General features: G+C 42.6%; 1 protein-coding gene across 1 annotated transcript in view; it reads right to left on the reverse strand.

Annotated features, from left to right (window-relative positions):
• KIF3B (kinesin family member 3B) overlaps positions 1-20,244 on the reverse strand; it is a 42,042-nt gene that overhangs the window by 16,563 nt on the left and 5,235 nt on the right. The window contains exon 2 of the mRNA XM_030309822.1: positions 947-2,415. Within this exon, the coding sequence (XP_030165682.1) occupies positions 947-2,350 (1,404 nt within the window). The 5' untranslated portion in view covers positions 2,351-2,415. The remainder of the gene's footprint in view (positions 1-946; positions 2,416-20,244) is intronic.

The raw sequence follows: 20,244 nt of genomic DNA on the forward strand, positions 1-20,244 counted from the left end.
TTGAGGGAAGGGGCTGACTACAAGGGCATAAGGAACTGTTCTGTATCTTGTGTCACAAGGTCACTGCATATTAAAGCCACAACGAGATACCATTTTATATACACCAGACATACAAAAATTAAAAGTCGGAGAGTCACAAGTGCCGGTAAGGATGAGGCACAACCAAAGCTCATAATGTGCTGGCAGAAGCTTCAATTCACATGGCCACCTCCGAGAACAATTTGTGATTATCTAGTAAAATTAGGACTGCACATACCCAAGGACCTAATGGCACCAGATAAGAAATTCTTGCTCATACACGTTCTCCTGGAGCCAAGTACAAAAACATTTGTGGCAAAAAATGGAAACAACCCACTATCAGGAGAATGGAATACCACATGATTCTCAGAGCGGTAATAATGAATGAATCACAGCTCCAGGCATCAATATGGACAAATCTCATTACATAAGGTTGAGCAAGTAAAAGCAAATTGCAGCCGTGAGATTCCATTTATATAAAGGTAAAAAATTATGTGAAACCGAAACTATTTTTTTAGACATATATACATAAATGGGAAAACTATAAAGAAGAGTAAGGAAATAATAAAACACCAAACCTAAGACAATGCTTACCTCTGGGGGAGGGGGACACGAAGAACTCGTAAAGATGCAGGTTATGTTCTATTTCTCACACTGCGGGGCGGGGAGGGGGGCATGGGCGTCGGTTTTATTGCTGGTTTCTATACCCTGCACATATATAAAAATTATTCTTCCTATGCATTCAATATTTCGTGTTTTAAATTTGAAGAAATTGTTTTTATTTCAGTTCCACAAATCCTTACTGGACACCGGACACTGGAAGCTGTTGGGAACGTAAACCTGAAAGGGACATCATCCCTCATCTCATTTTTTTGGCAAAAACAGAACGCACTGAAAGAGGAAAGGGCCTCAGGGAGGGGTCCGGTACCTTGATTTTGGCGCCCAGCATCTCAGCCGCATCCTTCTCCCGTCGCAGGTCCTCCATTTTTTTCTCCTTCTCCTTCAGCAGCCTCATCTTCTCCTCTGCAACCAAGCTGTGGTCCTCTACAATGGCCCGCTTCTCAATCTCCAGTTTTTCTTGCTGTTCCCGCCAGTAATCATCCTTATCATCCCCTTCCTCCTCACCCTCTTCTCCCTCCTCCTCCTCCTCTTCCCCACCCCCACCACTGCCACCACCTTCCCTCCGCTTCTCTCGCCTCTTCCTTCTGCCAATGGACCGTTTTTCCAGCTGGGCCTTGAGCCGAGCAATCTCTTCCTGGAATTCTCGAAGGAGGGCATCTTTAGGGTCCTCGTTGACCCTTGGCTTGTTCTTAATGTTTTTGGCACGGTTGGCGTATCTCAGAGTGGTCAGAGTCTCTTCTACGTTGTACGAGGCAGGTCCCACATTGGCCACCATTACAGTTTTAGCATTGCCACCAAGAGAATCTTGGAGGAGCCTGGTAAGCTTTGAGTCCCGATACGGAATGTGAGTGCTCTTGCCGTCTACCAGGGCAGAGATGACATTACCTAAGGCTGAAAGGGACAGGTTGATCTTGGTCGCTTCCTTCAACCTTTCTCCTTGTGCACCAGTCTTGGCTTGCCGTTCGCTGCCAGCAAGATCCACAAGGTTCAATTTCCCTACACGGATATGGTTTTCTCCATCAAGGCCCACTTCGCTGCATTCAATGGTGATGACAAAAATTGCATGAGAGCGTGAACTGTGCTCGTTCATGTTGGTAGCACCGACAGAGCGGTTCTGGTTCCCCACATTCATCACGTGCTCTATTTCCTTCACGCTCTTGGTGACAAAGGAAGACAGGTCTTTCACATACACTCCAGTGTCAGGCCTCTCTTTGAGCTCAAGCCTTTTGGCCTGATCCTTTGAGAGCAGATCTCGGATCTCCTCCTGATAGATCTCCAGGTAAGAAGCCCGGACCAGGTACTGTTGATTCTGAGATCGAGAGATATGGGTGAAGATATGATCAAAGGAGTTAGGGATGACCCCTCTTTTCTCAGGGTCACCACGGACTCCTTCCATCGTGTACGTTTTCCCAGTCCCGGTTTGTCCATAGGCAAAAATCGTCCCATTGAAACCCTGCAGGACAGAGTCCACGAGTGGTCGGAACGTCTCATCATAGAGTTCAAACTGCTTGGCATTCCAGTCATAGACTGCGTCGAAGGTGAAGGTCTTGGGCATTTCGTGGGCCACTCCTTTGGGGTTCTTCACTGATACCTGCCCCAGCTTCACGTCCACATCCACCACCTTATCATAGGAAGCAGCCTTTTCCTTGCCATTCATGGGCCGACAGCGAACCACCACCCTGACAGACTCTGAGCTTTTTAGCTTTGACATGATGAACTCTGGCCGGGTCAACCCCTGAGGGTTATGAATCCAAAATGTCTCAGGAGGCTAAGGTCCTAGAAAAAAAAGCAAAAGTAAGTAAGGACAGTACAGTTGTCACCGGGGGCTGCTCAACAGCACCTGACACACCCACATCACCTTTGTCTTACCAAGCTTCTGATGGCTACATTAAATGACTTGAAGGGGTGCCTGGGTGGCTCAGTAGGCTCAGGTCATGATCTCACAGTTCGTGGGTCCGAGCCCCATGTCAGGCTCTGTGCCGATAGCTCAGAGCCTGGAAACTGCGTCAGATTTTGTGTCTCCCTCTCTCTCTCTCTCTCTCTCTCTCTCTCTGCCCCTCTCCCACTCATGCTCTGTCTCTCTCTTTCTCAAGAATAAACAAACATTAAAAAAAATTTTTTTAGGGGCGCCTGGGTGGCTCAGTCGGTTGAGCGTCCAACCTCGGCTCAAGTCATGATCTCGTGGTCTGTGAGCTCAAGCCCCGCGTCGGGCTCTGTGCTGACAGCGCAGAGCCTGGAGCCTGCTTCAGATTCTGTCTCCCTTGTTCTCTGTCCCTCCCCTACTCATACTATGTTTCTCTCTCTCTGTCAAAAATAAACATTAAAGGGGCGCCTGGGTGGCGCAGTCGGTTAAGCGTCCGACTTCAGCCAGGTCACGATCTCGCGGTCCGCGAGTTCGAGCCCCGCGTCAGGCTCTGGGCTGATGGCTCAGAGCCTGGAGCCTGTTTCCGATTCTGTGTCTCCCTCTCTCTCTGCCCCTCCCCCATTCATGCTCTGTCCCAAAAATAAATAAACGTTGAAAAAAAAAATTAAAAAAAAAAATAAACATTAAAAAGATTTTTTTTTAATTTTTTTGATGACTTGAATGCACACTGTAGTTCTTCACCAGGTCTTAACGAGCTGCGGCGGGAAAGGAAAAACTTTAGTCCACCAGTAGTGCGCACAAGCTCATCCTCCCTCCACCTGGCACTTTGTCTCAGACTACAGGTTGTGGCAGCTCAAAACCTTTTCAAAGCCTGGATGATCTTCCATCCTGCAGAACTACTATGGCATCTACAGAGAGCAATTTGGAACCATCTAGCAGTACCTTCTGATGTAGCAGTTGTATTTCTAAGAATTTATCCCACAGATACAAGGATATTCATTGTGGCATCATTTGTGGTAGCGGCAGACTACAGCTACAGACTGCCTGGGACCGCCCATCAAGAAGGGGCTGATTAAATAAATTAAACATATATAATAGTATATACAGGGGAATCCTATGCAGTTACTGAGAAGAATGTGCTAATCTAAATGTAACCCTATACTAAGATGTGCTGCTAACTGAAAACAGGAGATGGCAACCAGTGTGTACAGAATGGTTAACACTGTGTAAGCATGGGGATACGTGGATGCATGTTTATGTCTGATAGGCAAAACAATATTATTAGAAGTATGCACATAAAAGCGGTGACCACAACAACAAAGTGGTAACAGTGGCAGCCTCAGCAGAGGGACTGTGGGCCTAGAGGACTCTCAGGTCAAGAGAGAGAAAAGACTTCACTGTGCACTTGTTTGTGCTGTTTGAATTTCCCATCTCGTGCCCATAATTCTCTTCCACCCTAAAATCATAAACTATGGCTTGTGCAAAATGTATTCAAACAGAGAAAGCACTTATTCAATCAACAAACTTAATACAATCTGAATGCAAATAAGAAAATAGGTGTTAAGAATGTTTTTTAGGGGCGCCTGGATGGCTTGGTCGGTTAAGCGTCCGACTTCGGCTCGGGTCATGATCTCGCGGTCCGTGAGTTCGAGCCCCACGTCGGGCTCTGTGCTGACCGCTCAGAACCTGCAGCCTGTTTCAGATTCTGTGTCTCCCTCTCTCTCTGCCCCTCCCCTGTTTGTGCTCTGTCTCTCTCTGTCTCAAAAATAAATAAACGTTAAAAAAAAAAAAAAGAATGTTTTTTTAAGTAACTTCATCTGGTGGTGCCAGAAAACTCGGGGAACAAGAGAAAGGATGAATAAGTGGGTCCTCTGGGAAGGGGAAGAGAGCAAACAGATCAGAGTAAAGAGGTATGTATGAGGACCTCAAATTCCCAAAAACCTTGGTGTGGGTTTTTGGGGGTTTTTTTAATAGGTAATTCTCATGCTTCTTGATTCAAATCGCTTTTCAGTGACAGGTCCCTTCGCCTCACGTGTTCTCTAGCCACCCAAGTCCCTGCCCACACAGCAAGTATTATTAGCTTTTTAATCTTCCTGAGCCAGTTTATGCATAGCAAGCAAATATGTTTAATACATACTTACCCTCCCCCCCCCTTTTTTAAGTTTCTTTATTCAAGCAAATCTCCACACCCAACGTGGGGCCTGAAGATCAAGAGTCACGCGCTCCTCCAACCGAGCCGGCCAGGCGCCCACTTGCCCCCTTCCTTTTTAACACAAGCGTAGAAGGTTATACACAGGAACAACAGTGTCCAGCACCTTGCCTTCCTCAATAACAACATAACTTGGAGTCTGTTCGCTCAGTAGACACAGAGTTGCCTTATTCCTTATGACAGCAGCAAAATATCCCACCATACGGCAGCTTAAGTTCTAGTATTAAGCTGTTTCTGGTATTATTGTGAAAAAACTGGAACCACATCCTTGCATGTGTGAGCAAGTATAGCTCTAAGTTAAATTTCTAGGTGTGCACCTGCCGGCTCACAGGATATATGCATTTGTAATATTAATAGACACTTAGAACAGTGATAACAATTTCTTTTTAGTTGTGAGGATGACCTATTCCCTGCCAACAAAGGAGTGGCAGAATGTGAAGCAGTGACGGGCCGTTCTAGGCAAATGTGCTGCAGGTTAATAGAGAGTCAACGTGTTCCCTCACTAAGCTTTTATAAAAGATTCTTCTGCTGCTAAGCACACGGAAACACGAAAATTTACTTTTCATACTTCTCTAGTTGTTAGATGTAATAAAATAATGTCTAGAATGAAGAACCAGAAAACCTCTTACCCTCTGTGAACCCATTTTCTGTAAAATTGGTAAAAGACGGATAATGCTCCTTCCTGGTGGATGATCGTGACACTAGGCAGTACTTACAAAGGTGGAAGCACTTTATGAACTAACATAAAGCGTAATTAAAATTAACTAATACAGATTCATCCAAAACCTTTGTCAAACGATCATTCCAGAGGTGACTAGTGAGCCCTAACTTTTATTCTCTTGTTCAGTTTTATAGTTATCACCCTGAAAAAAAATCAGATTAAACTGAGATCCAAATACTTAATCCATGTTCAATTAGAAGTGAAGCTCCAGCCATTTAAAGAAAAGCATGGAAGACAGTCCCTCGTTCATCACTTTCTATACGCTATTACAATTTTGTCTAATGATAAGAAAGAACTAGACATTAGAATGGCCGGTCTGGTCTCCCTTTCTTTTCCAGGGCAATGGCCCCCAAGCTACCACTGCAGCTGATCCTTTGCCTGTCTCTACCTCCATGTCAGCAGAGACCTGCAAAAGTCAGGGGCCAAGCTCAAACCCCAAGCCCCTGAGCCTCCCATGGGGAGGCCTCTGCTGCAGCACATGGGATGGTTTAGACAAGATCCTATAGACTTGGAGTAAGAAACATAAGGGAGGGAGGCTGGCCGGCTCAGTGGGAGGAGCGTGTGACTCTTGATCTCGGGGTCATGAGTTTGAGCCCCATGTTGGGTGGAGAGTACTTAAATAAATAAAACTTAAAAAAAAAAAAAAAAGGAAAGAAAGAAAAGGGACGGCTGGGTGGCTCAGTCGGTTAAGCGTCCGACTTCAGCCCAGGTCATGATTTCACAGTTCATGGGTTCGGCCCCACGTCGGGCTCTGTGCTGACAGCTCGGAGCCTGGAGCCTGCTTCGGATTCTGTGTCTCCCTCTCTCTCTGCCCCTCCCCTGCTCATGCTCTGCCTCTCTCTCTCTCTCTCTCTCACTCTCTCTCTCTCAAAAATAAATATTAAAAAAAATTTTTAAACAAAATAAAATAAAAAATTTTTAAAGGAAACATAAGGGGGGTAAGAGGAGAATGGGTCAGAGGAGAGACCAATTTTTCTGCATTACAGAAGAGGCAGAGCTGTCCAGCTTTTACCTATCAAAACAAGGTGGCCCCGAGCCTGTTTAAAAAAATGAAAAGGTCCACCGCAGGGTGACCGTATATTTTTTGCGCTCTTCCAAACGATAAAAACAAAGGAACGATAATGACCTACAATCATGCTTAAAATGTTTCAAAAAGAAGGAATTCCCAAAGCCCGAGTCCTCTTAATTAAATCTCAACTCAGAACACAGAATAATACCATTTCTTTGCTGAGCTCGCTGAGCTCGACTGCACGAGTCATGTATTGTTGCCATACTGCTTCAGGAAGATGGGCTAATTTAATTTCCTGCCACCAGGGCTTAAAAACTTGCTCTGGGTCCTCCTCAGAGGAGAGGGTTTTCTTGGAAGGATGCCCTGACGCTCTTTCTTTGCTTTATTACCTTCCTTACTCTTCTTCTAGCCGGTCTAATTGCAGTGATAAATCTTTAAAGGAACACACAGCATTGCCAGGAAAGAAGCAACCACAGGTCAGCAGCTCGTCACCTTCATCCTGAATAGCTTTTCTGTTAGAACTGATCATCCCGACGTTAACAACCACCATCTGAATGGCCACTACCCACGAAAAGCTGAGTTTCTTCCTAACTTCACCACTTTTGTCCGCTGAGGAAGTCAGTTACGCATTTCTCATGGCGGTCACACGCTTCCAGATCATTCTCCAGCTCTTATACTTGGGTGAATGCACCCTCATCTTTGCTGGTTGTCACGGATTCTTGCCTCAAATTCTAGAAGTAAGTGTGGATTGGATTCTCACTAACTATTGGCTTCCTATAGAGATTCTAGGACAGAGGTCTCAAACTGGTTACATTCTTCTACCTGAAGCATTTTATTTGGTCCATTTTATTTGTTTAAATTAAAAAAAAAAAAGCCTCAGCAATTCCACTTCTATTTATGTGTATGTCCTAGTGAAAAACCTTTGAATGTGTACACAAGGAAACATGGACAAGGATGTTTCCTGCAGCATGTTAAAATAGAAGAGCTGGAAACAACCTAAACCAGGGGAATTGAAAAATAGCATATGGTGTAATCACATCATACACACTATACTATTCAGTAGGAAAAAGGAATACATTAGAGCAGGGGTTAGCAAGCTCTAGCCCAGGGACCAAATCCGGCCCACATCCTGTTTTTGTAAATAAAATTTTATTGGAACATAGCCATACCTCCTCTGTTTACACATTACCTATGGCTGCGTTAGCTATAAAATATCAGAGTTGAGTAGCTGTAACAGAGACAGTCTGGCTCAGAAAACCTAAAATATTTACTGCCTGAACTTTTACAGAAAAGTCTGCCAAGCCTGAATTAGACTTTGTTTACATGGATAAATAAACGGGCTGAGTGAAAAAGCAAGTACAGAGTGATAATTATGATTAAAAATTTATAAAACAACAAAAAATTTATAAAATAATATGGTGCTCATAGAGCTGCATTTGTAAGTATTAAAAAATGGGATAGAAAGATATACAATTTATGATAGCAGCTGCCCAAACTGGGCAGGGTGAGAGGTGGAGAATGGGATTAAAACTGGGAAGGATATTTTGGAGCATCTGGGTGGCTCAGTCAATTGAGCGTCGGACTCTTGATTTCTGCTCAGGTCATGATCCCAGGGTCGTGGGGTCAGCCCCACAGAGGGCTCTGCTTGGAGCATGGAGCCTGCTTGGGATTCTCTTTCTCTCTCTCTCTGTCTCTGTCTCTGTCTCTGTCTCTCTCTTCCCTTCTGCCCCTTTCTCCTGCTCATGCGCTCATTCTAAAATTGAAAAAAAATTTTAAATAATGGGAAGGATATTTCAATTTTATCTGTAATATTTTATCATTCCTCTTAAAAAAATAGAACAGGGTGGGGTGCCTGGCTGGCTCAGTTGGTGGAGCATGCGACTCTTGATCTAAGGGTGATGAGTTCAAGCCCCACATTGGGAGGTGAGTTTACTTCAAACAAAAAACAAAATAAAACAAACAAACAAACAAAAACCCCAGGGAAATGAGGCTTGAAGAAAATAAGAGAAAATGTTAACTGCTATCAATCCTGATTGTTTCCCATATTATTCTCTGAATATGTAAAAATTTGTTTTCTCAAAAAAAAAAAAAAAAAACCACCAATTTCACATTAAAAAACAAACAAACCAGGTTTGGGGCACCTGAATGGCTCAGTCAGTTAAGCATGCAACTCCCGACTTCAGCTTAGGTCACGATCTCATGGTTGTGAGATCGGGCCTGTGTCGGGGTCTGCACTGATGGTGTGGAGCCTGCTTGGGATTCTCTCCCTCTCTCTCTGCCCCTCCCTCCCCTACCCCACCCTCCCACTCATGTGCGCACTTGCACACATGCTCACACTCTCTCTCTCAGAGTAAATAAATAAACTTAAGTTTCTTTAATAATAAAAAAATAAAAATAAATTAAAAAAACAAAACAAAACAGGTTTTCCGCTTCTCTTGAAGAATAGGAGTATCTGACAGCCCCTAGCCCATGACCCAAATGGTAGCAATAGGAACTGAGAAAACACCTGCCACTTTGGAGAGCCCAGCCTCTCCAATCTGCCCCAACCCCGCTCTCTATAGTCACACCCAACATGCTTTGCCCATTTGTATTTCCTGCCTGGCTCCTATAGGCATCTCTGTCTATAACCAAATTCACGTATACATGATCTGATTAAGAAAGGCCTGGGGGCACCTGGGTGGCTCAGCCGGTTAAGCGTCCGACTTCGGCTCAGGTCATGATCTCACGGTCTGTGAGTTCAAGCCCCACGTCAGGCTCTGTGCTGACAGCTCAGAGCCTGGAGCCTGCTTCGGATTCTGTGTCTCCCTCTCTCTCTGACCCTCCCCCATTCATGCTCTGTCTCTCTCTGTCCCAAAAATAAATAAACATTAAAAAAAAAAACTTAAAAAAAAAAAGAAAGGCCTGCCATGCAAGTCTTTTTTTTTTTTTAAGAGGAGGTTTTCTTTAGACCTTTATCTTTTTAAATTGTTTTTAAATGTTTAATTTTGAAAGAGAGAGAGACAGAATGTGAGTGGGGGAGTGGCAAAGAGAGAAGGAGACACAGAATCCGAAGCAGGTTCCAAGCTCTGAGCTGTCGTCACAGAGACCGACGCGGGGCTCGAACACACAGACTGCGAGATCATAACCTAAGCCAAAGTCGGATGCTTAACCGACTGAGCCACCAGGTGCCCCTAGACCTTTATCTTTTTTTTTTTTTTTAATGTTTTCATTCATTTTTGAGAGAAAGAGAGTGCCCGAGCAGGGTAGCAGAAGAAAGCGAGGGAGACAGAGGATCTGAAGTGGGCTCTGCGCTGAGAATGGAGAGCCCGATGCAGGGCTCGAACCGAGAGATCATGACCTGAGCCGAAGTCAGATGCTTAACCAACTGAGCCACCAGGCTCCCCTAATCTACCTTTTTAAATGACACTTACCAAGGGTCTGTAATGGCATGGAAAATGCTTATCACAAATGAAAAAGCAGTTTACAAAACTGAACGCATGCAATCACAATTATATAAAAATTAAGTCCCATCAAAACATCAATAGTGATCTATTCTTTAGTGAGCATGTGGTATCTTCAAAGGGGAAAAAAATAAAGGTCTGACAATTTACCAGAAACAGCCCTGCAAGGCGGAGCAATCTGCAGGTGCACAGAGTGCATGCTAATGCATCTTTAATCAATGCATTCCAATGCAGTGTCCTCTAAGATCAGACCAGGCAACCACCTGCCAACCGCCCTGGCCTGGAGTTCAAGGACTCAGAGGATCTGAAAGGCAGCTGAAGCCACAGATCACGTGGGCCATCTGAGAAACACTGCAACTCTCAGGCAAGAAGATAAAGCAGCTCCCTATTAACCAGGCTTAAGCTAACTCCCTGTGCAAGTTTCTCTCAAGGGAAGTGGCTGTTTTCTACTCTGTATCTACCTCATCACCATCAACACTACTCTCACAACCAGTGCTGTTTTGAAGTATCAGAGAGCAAGCCCAATTCTGGGTCTCCCATTAATGGGAGTTACACAATTTTTGAAACAAGATTATTCATCTCTTGTTGAAAAATAACATCACTGAGAAACTTTTAAAAGGACATTGGGGGGTGCCTGGGTGACTCAGTCAGTTAAGCATCGAACTCTTGATTTTGGCTCAGGTCATGATCTCACAGTTTGTGACATTGGGCCCTGAGTCAGGCTCTCCGCTGACAGCACAGAGCCTGTTTGGGATTCATTCTCTCCCACTTTCTCTCTGCCCCTCCCCTGTGCTCACATGCATGTGCAAGTTCTCTTTCTCCCCCTCAAAAAAAAAAAAAAAAAAAAAAATGTTTAAAAATCTTTAAAAATGTTTAAAAGGACATTGGATTTGGGGCACCTGGGTGGCTCAGTCGGTTGAAAGCCAGACTTCAGCTCAGGTCATGATCTCGCAGTTCACGAGTTTGAACCTCATGTCAGGCTCTGTGCTGTCAGCTCAGAGCCTGGAGCCTGCTTTGGACTCTGTGTCTCCCTCTCTCTCTGCCCCTCCCTAGCTCACGCTCTGTCTGTCTGTCTCTCTCTCTCTCAAAAATTAAAAAAAAAAAAAAAAAAAAAAACTTTAAAAAAAAATGACATTGGGTTTGTGTTGAGGGAACAGTTCTATATTTGCTTATATGTGCATAAAATATATTTTAAGGGATGTTCATGAGCCAGATAACAACACTGGCTGCCTATAAGGAAAGAGCTATACGGCATGGGGTAAGAGCAGGAGGGAGACTTTGCATGTATACCCTTTAGACCTCTTGGGTTTTGACTAGTGGGAATATACTGTGTGGTCAGAAAAATAAAATTAGGGGAAAAAGGAGATGGAAAAATTTTGTGAAATTAATTAGTAAAGTAATATCCAATTGTTAAAACTCATTATTTTCTTCCTTTCATCTACCCAGTTTTACTGACCACCATGAATATAAGGTAGTAAAAATGTTTTGGGGTGCCTGGCTGGCTCAGTCAGTGGAGCATGTGACTCTTGATCTCAAGGTCGTGGGTCTGAGAGCCAGGCTGGGCGTCAAGATGGAAGGAAGGAAAGAAGAAAGAGAGGCAGGAAGGGAAAAGCAACGTTTTAACTGATGAACAAAGGGCCCTAGGAGTAAAAATACTTATCTCAACTTTATGGTGAAGTGTCTAAAAGAGCTTCCATGAGGTCTACAGTACTAGACTCTTTAACATTCTAATGTCATTGTAGCAAGTCATGTAGTCTCCGCCCTAAAGGCATTTAGACCAAAGGTTAATAAAATACAGTCTGTTGTTATTACAGGTACTGTTTATAATCACATAATTGTGTGAATTGTCTAAAAACTTTCAAGCTGTCCCTTACAGTACGTATAAGAGCCACAGCATCTCAAACTGGCACAGATTATTTGCTAACAGTTGAGTAATCAATATCTTGAATCAAACAGTCAATCAATCCATTGAAGTGTAACAGTCAAAACGTAACACTCCCTTCAAACAGCAACTCCATTTCTTGGAATTATTTTAAGGATCTAATTAAGGACATCAATCCCTGAATATATATGCAAGATGCACACACATGTTTATATTTATTACAGCACCATCTATAACCACCTAAATACTCATCAGTAAAGGACTGGTTAAGTTATAACACATCTCTACAATGGGAAATTATGCAGTCATTAAGAATGGCAATAAACCTCTAAGTATTTACATCTAGGAAGATATTCGTGACATTTGGCTGAGTGAAAAAAAAAGCAGGCTACCAAAGAGAAGAGCTACTGTGACGTGATTTATGTTTACATGTGTACACGCACATGTACAGAAAAAGACGTGAGGGAAACAGGGTAAAGTCATGGTTAAAAACATGAGCTTTATTATTTTTTTTTAAGTTTATTTATCTATTTTGAGAGAGACAGAGACGGTACAAGTTGGGGAGGGGCAGAGAAAGAGGAAGAGAGAGAATCCCAAGCAGGCTCTGCGCTAAAAGCATGAGCTTTAGCGTCCAACAGGTCAGGGTTTTAATTTCTGCACTGCCACTTAGTTACAATATCTTGACAAAGTTACCTAAGTCATAGTTTCTTACATAAAATGCAGTTAATAACACATACCTTAAAGAACTGTTCTAAGGATTAAATAAACTAATAAATTAATGCTCGCTGCTTAGCCTAGTGCAAGATTAGTAAAGTTAATTTACTCTGGGACTGAGTTTGCAAGTGATTTTTTTTTTTTTTTTTTTTTTTTTTTGCTTCCTTTGGCCTTTTTGACAGCTGCATATATTTTGTTTCTTATAATCAAGAAGGGGGATGGCAATGAAGCTATTGTTTCCTTGGGGGGAAAAAGTCTAGCAACTTGATTTCAGATTAAGTGTTTTAGGAAGACAGGCTACTTATCTGGAAAGAAACCTACAAAGGTTACATACAAGAACCCTGAACAAATAAATTCCTGCCCTGAATTCAAACTGGCACCATGCATGCCCTGTCATTTGATAACCCAAACAGGCAGACAAAGAAAGCATTTATTTAGAGGGAAAAAGTGGGAAAGAAATCCTTTCTTTTTTTAATCCAGTTGTGAAACATTCAGAAAATACATTCATAAAAATATAGTCAAATCTAGAGGCTACTTCTTATTAGGATCAGTGTAGGTCTGAGGTTTTGTCATATTCGACACTTGCAATTCACAGTATATCAAGAGCTTAACGTATATTCCTCTTCTAATCCTCAACATCACCTTATGAGGAATAGGTATTAGCCTCATTTTAAAAATAAGGATGGGAGGTTCAGAGAAATTAATTTGCCCAAGGTCTCAGAGCAATTAAGTGGAACAATCAGGATTCAAAACTAGGCTTATCTTATTTAAAGGCCTACCTATAAACTTATTCTTAATACACACATATATATGCATATGTGCATGTGTATATCAATATATGCATAGATTAAAACAATTCAGGCTGTACAGTAATGAGCAAGTAATCTTCCCCCGACCCCTGGGGAAATACTCAATGCATACCTAAGCATTAATATATCTGTATTGCTCGCCCATCTTTTTTTTTTTTTTTTTTTTTTTAATTCAAGTGGAAGTATACTATGTACTGTTCTCCATCTTACTTTATAGATCCTGGAAGCAATTTCTGCACTACCACCACCCCCCTCCTTCAAACAGCTGCCTAGACGTCACGGTGTGGTTGATGGGGCGCCTGGCTGGCTCAGTCAGTAGAGCATGTGACTCTTGATCTCAGGGTCTTGAGTTCCAGCCCCAAGTTGAGTGTAGACTTTACTTAAAAAAATAAATAAATAAAATAAATTTTTAAGGTGTTTGATTATTCCACTACCGGGACGTCTTCTCGTGGTTCCTGGTCTTTTGCTACTGCAAACGATGCCGTAGTGAATATCCTGAATATACACCGTTAGCTACAGGTAGGAGTAATTAGCAGGATCAATTCCTAGAGCTGTAAAAGCTATGCAGGTTCCTTTTTGACAGAGGGCGCCATCTACCCCCTCCCCAGGCTGTCTCACTAATCCCCCCACCGCCAGTGCACCCTGTTGCCCACACCAGCCCAACACACAGAACTTACACTCTGAACCACCACTAGACTATGAGGCCAGAACAGCCTTCCTTCCAGGAACTTCTCATTCCAAGTACTCATCCAGGAAAGAAGTGAAGTTGTTTCTCTACTAAAAATGTATACACTCTGGGGCGCCTGGGTGGCTCAGTCGGATAAGCGTCCAACTTCGGCTCAGGTCATGATCTCACGGTCTGTGAGTTCGAGCCCCGCGTTGGGCTCTGTGCTGACGGCTCAGAGCCTGGAGCCTGTTTCAGATTCTGTGTCTCCCTCTCTCTGACCCTCCCCTGTTCATGCTCTGTCTCTCTCTGTCTCAAAAATAAATAAACGTTAAAAAAAAATTAAAAAAATAAATAAAAATAAAAATGTATACACTCTTTTGATGTAAGACAGTTAAATCAACCAAATATAACATTTGGTGCTTGATGGGGGCCCTTTTTGGATCTTGAGCCAAATGAACCAACTATTACAAAACGTATGAGACAATCGAGCAAATTTGCACACCAGATATTAGGTGGTTAAAGAATTATCGTTACCTTTTTTTAGGTGTGAAAATGGTGCTCTTTAGAAAAAGTTCTTACTTTAGGCGTACACGTAAAAGTGTTTTCAGATAAAGTTACATACTGTGTGCCAGAGTGGGGTGGGGTGCACGGGAGGTTGTAGGTAGAACAGAAGTGCCGTGTGCTGATAACTGCTGGAAGTGGGTAATGGGTTCATGGTTCATTATATTAGTCTATTTTTATGTACGCTTGACATTTTCCAAAATGAAAAAAAAAAATGCCTTCTGACCAATGGCTTTTTTTCTTTTTCTACTTTTAAGAAATTTTTAATTGTGGTAAAAAAAACCCTACACTTATATACAAAATGTACCCTCTGAACCACTTTTAAGTGTACAATCCAGTGCCAACTACATCCACATTGTAACAGAGCTCTAGAACTTTTTCATCGTGCCAAACTGAAACTCTATACCTATCAAGCAGAAACTTCCCATTTCCCCCTTTCCCCAGCCCCTGCAAACCACCACTCTGCCTCTGTGTTGTGGCATGTGACAAGATCACCTTGTTTTTTTGAGGCTAAATAATATCCTATTGTGTGTATATGCCACATTTTCTTTATCCACTGGTCTGTCCAGGGACGTTTGGGCAACTCCCACCTCTTGGCAACTGTGAGTAATGCTGTAGTGAACATGGGTGTGCGTAATGACTTTTCTTTTTTTAACAATTTTATTTTCTGTTTATTTTATTTGAAGTTTATTTGTTGTGAGAGAGAGAGAGAGAGAGAGAGAGAGAGAGAGAGAGAGAGGAGAGAGAGAATCCCAAGCAGGCTCCACACTGCCAGCACGGAGCTCCACGTGGGGCTCGAACTCATGAGTTATGAGATCATGACCTGGGCCAAAATCAAGAGTCAGAGGCTTAACTGACTGAGCCACCCAAGCGCCCCTCAGTGACCTTTCATTTTAATCAGACTGCCATTCAGCTGGGTAGAGAGCCAGAGCAAAATCTACATTTGAAAGAGGGAAGTGGCCTGGAGTAATGAAAAGAGACATTCAGGTACACGTGAGATTGAAACCCAGTGCTACCATTCCTAGCTCTGGAACCCGGCACAAGTTCCTTCTGAGACTATTTGCTTGTCTGTGAAATGGGAAGACCACCAATACCCTGCCACATGGAGTTGTCTGAGCATCAGAGGAGACAAGCATTACGGGGCCTGGCCCACAGGAGGTGCTTCTGCCCTGACCCAATCTGGAGGAGAAAAGTCCTGAGCAGGGGAGAGGGCAGTAACATGGCACACCGGGTTAATAAGTGGCAAAATACGCAGAAACCAGGTCTGCCTGGCTCCAAAGTTCATGGCCTTTTTCCTACACCAGCCCTAAATATCAGTCATCTGATTGTCTCTTCATGATTTTTACCATTTCCATGAACCACCTGTACTATTATTTACTCAAGGTTTTTCTTTAAATCTACTTTCTTCTAACACAAAGAAACTTTGTATCACTAGCATGAATAGAAAATCAGTATCACTTACTATACACAGAAGGTAACTATGAAAATAAATATAAGGACACACAACAATGTCACTAAATTCTAGCTAGATACTATGGCTTACCTAAGGGCTGACGGTCTGATCTCTCTTGGTTAGAAAACCAACTTAGCAAGTGTTAAGAAACAGACAGGAAGCACACAAATGTTCTCCTTGACATAGCCAGAAGAAAGTTTAAAAGGGAATAACGCTAACAACCTCATCCTAATCCATGTCATTCAATATAATTTTGGATGCTGTATTGAGTGCGACCTAAAATCTTCTCCTGTTCTACCTGGTTTAACTCTGCAGAATCTAACCCCATCTAGATCCCCCCAAATCAGAATCCCATTGTATTGAGACTTCTGATGATTTGCGTGTATACTCATGTTGGAGAAGCTCACCCTACATGTGCCACCTCTATAGCAAACAGTTTCCAAAGCTGACGAAGCAGAATCTCCCATAAATCAAAGAACTTATTTCAGTAATTGATGAGTTAAATGTTTTTTAAAAATCCCTCTCCAAAAGTCCACAGTTGTCATGGTGCACTGTCCAATTCCACATTGATACGCTTGCTCTCATAGTGAGAGCTCGTGCAGTGCACAAACCTGATAATGTATGTACAGTATTTCCAGTCAATGTCACCAGCCAACAGCCTGCTCAGGGAACGGAGGGTTTATATAGGCCCGTGTTCCGGGTCTTATACAGTGGGAATTCTGTATCAAAAAGAAAATGCAGGAGAAGGAGCAAAGAAGGCTGAGAAAAACTATGAAAAGATACTTTATGGTATGGGAATTATATCTCAATAAAGTTGTTTTTTTTTTTTTAACACTTTTGGAGGATCCCAATAAAATTTTAAGAAGGAAAACATACGGTTCTCCTTTAGAACTTTGAAAATTCTAACCTTCCCCAAACCATCTATTTATTTATTAGAATTGTTCTCTTATGAGGCTGAGAGAGAGAAGCAAAGATGTTCATTAGAGCCCGTTATGTCATTGTAAAAGTCTGGAAACAAATGCCCAATGCCAGGGAAAGTTTACTAGTTCATAACTACTAAACATGGAAACATGGTTCTGAAATATGAAATGAACATTTCCAGATGCAACATGAAAGGTAACACTTTGAGTGTACATTTATCTAAGAACATATCTGCAAGTAGACAAGAATGCCGAAATTGAGTTAGAATACCATTTTCTTTTCTTTTTTTTAATTTTTTTTTTAACGTTTATTTATTTTTGAGACAGAGGGAGACAGAGCATGGATGGGGGAGGGTCAGAGAGAGGGAGACACAGAATCTGAAACAGGCTCCAGGCTCTGAGCTGTCAGCACAGAGCCCGACGCGGGGCTCGAACTCACGGACTGCGAGATCATGACCTGAGCCGAAGTCGGCCGCTTAACCGACTGAGCCACCCAGGTGCCCCTAGAATACCATTTTCATAGGCAACTCCTCTCCACCAAATTGTAGTAAAATGTCTGCCTTTCCAACTTTATTTAGACATTGCCTTGTTAAAAATGTGATTTAAGGAGGCTGCCTTTGTAATTAAAATTTTTTAATTAAATAATCTAAAGAAATCATCAGAAATGCAGACAAAGGTTTACACAAAGATAATCATCAAGATGTTCTCTGTGGCATTATTTATAATATTTAACATTGAAACTAGCCTAAATGACAATAGGGGAAATAGGTAAGAATTGTACATCCACTAGATAAAATATATTTAGGGATATCTTTGTCTTTGGATAGTAAGATGTTATAGTGGCTAGTTTTGGGCAGTAGGACTTAAAGTGACTCTTTAAAAAAAAATTTTTTTTTAATGTTTATTTATTCTTTGAGAGAGAGAGAGAGAACACAAGCAGGGGAGGTGCAGAGGGAGACACAGAATCTGAAGCAGGCTCTAGGCTCTGAGCTGTCAGCACAGAACCTGATGCAGGGCTCGAATTCACGAACCACGAGATCATGACCTGAGCCAAACTCAAGACGTTTAACCAACTGAGGCACCCAGACACGCCTAAAGTGAATCTTTCAAAGCATTTTTTTTCTTTTTTTTTAGATTTTATTTTTAAGCAATCTCCATGCCCAGCATGGGCCTTGAACTCATAACCCCGAGATCAAGAGTCCCATGTTCCATCGACTGAGCCGGCCAGGTGCCCCAAAGTGAATCTTAAAAGTTGGATCTTTTCAGGACTTTCCTCATTTTTCCTCAACAGAAATTCATTATTTTTATAAACAGGAAAAAAAATGCTATTAAAAAATGCTGCCAACTGAAGAAATAAGGAAGGAAAAACACGATATATTTCTTAGGCTAGAATCTGACTGGTTACTGCAGATCTTGCAAAACCAGTAACTATTTCCACCAAGAACAATCTTCTTGTGGTTATCTTAAGTAACCTGAGCTGATATTTTATCTTACCTGAATGGAATCTTTTGTGATTTACTAGCTAGATTTTTCTTTCTTTTTTTTTTTTTTTTTTTTTTTGCTTAGGTTACCGAAATGTGTTATAAAGTAATGATTACTGCAATCCACTACACTGCTGGAGACCATTCCATGAGCTTCTAGTTTCCATTGACTTTATTCCCACACAACAGCCCCGAAGCAGGCAGTTCCTGGAACCTCTGCTGAAGGTGATGTGAAGGACCCCAGAGTAGGTAAGAGCATGATAATCTGCTCTAATTCCTTGTTCCCTTGGACCCGCTTCCACTTATACACCATGTTCAAATATGACAAAATGCAAGTGCTGCAAATATCCTGCCAAAAACTATAAAAATAAAACCACACCCACCATAATGATCACTGGTGCTCTCTAATGCAAACTCTGATTTAAATAAATCAGCATACTAAAGATAGATCTGCTTGTGTGTGAAGAGCTCAATGCCTGCAGTGTGACAAAGTGAGGAGACACAATGTGTCACCAGGACTAGTTGAGCCTTAAACAGAAACATCCCCAGCTGCAATGCAGATGTGTGAGGCTGATAAGATGAGCTGATGGCAATCAAGGATCTCTGGCGGCCCAGAAATGTGCTTTAAAAGCCCCACCCTGGAAGGCCTGGGTGAAAGCCCAGCATGAAGTCACCAAGAAAGAAAATACCACTCAACTCCATACTCAGTCTTCCAGGCAGGGCTGGAAGAGCCTTGGAAAGTTGTTCCAGGTCCTTATTTTGTATATATTGAGACTGAGACTCTGAGACTGAGAGAGAGAGAGAGAGAGAGAGAGAGGGAGAGAGACTGCGACTGAGAGCCAGAGAGGTTGAATTACTTGCCTGAGGTCACACAGCAAGTGGCAGAATTGCTACCAGAATCCTTGCCCCACCCCATCTGATCCCACTGCCTTTTCACACCAGAATTTCCTGTGACCAAGAAACCTAAGATTCTACGGGCATACCTTGACCAAGAAATCTTTCTAAGACTTTAAGCTCTGAGATAAGGAGATGTTGAAAGGAAAACAATGAGGCCACAGGGCAGAGAGGGAAAACTGAGGCATCCTTTGCAGCCAGTCAGCGGGTGGTATGGGACTTTGGCTGCCCTCTTCTCCGCACAGATATTATCACCACCATCAAGAAACAGAGTAGGGTCAAATGACTCAGTACAGGCTCGCAGTTCCTACCCACATCAGCTGTTACGGCCTTGAGTGTTGGACTGTTAAGAAGTGTGAGAGGTGCTTATCTTATAAATTGCATATCTGTTTCTTGACTATGGGTCAAGTGACTGACATCCATCTCATTCAGTTAAAATAGCTCAAGGGTTCTTCCCCTGATTTCCTCAAACATTCTTTCAAGTCACTTTCTCAGCAGCATGTAACATTAGTATCACGTACAGAAGAGAACGGCTCTGGACAAGACAGCAGGGAAGGACTGCTCACCTGGAAAACCCAGCGGCAGAAAGAGCAAAGGATCCGGGGATGTTATGGGAATTTTCTGTGCCTCTGCTTTCCTCTTCTGGAAAGTGGGATTCGTAACAGTACCCATGGTCAGGGTTGCTATGAGGACTGCATGAGACAACGTGGGTCAAGTACTTACAACAGTGCTCGGCTCAATGAATGTTAGCTATTTCTGTCACTTTTATTATCGTTATCACAGGCAAGCCCTAGTTTTGCCACTTAGTACCAAATAAGCGCACCTCTCAAGTTTTAACTTGCACAGGAGACACCCAGGGGTCTTGGTAAAATGCAGCCCGGTTTATTAGATCTAGGCCCAGATTCTGCGCTTCTAGCAAGCTCCAGGGGACAAGGGTACTTCTGACATGAAAAACACACTCCCTGAGCTGCAAGAATCTCC

The sequence above is a fragment of the Lynx canadensis genome, chromosome A3 (assembly GCF_007474595.2).
Source record: "Lynx canadensis isolate LIC74 chromosome A3, mLynCan4.pri.v2, whole genome shotgun sequence".
Classification (NCBI taxonomy): Eukaryota; Metazoa; Chordata; class Mammalia; order Carnivora; family Felidae; genus Lynx; species Lynx canadensis.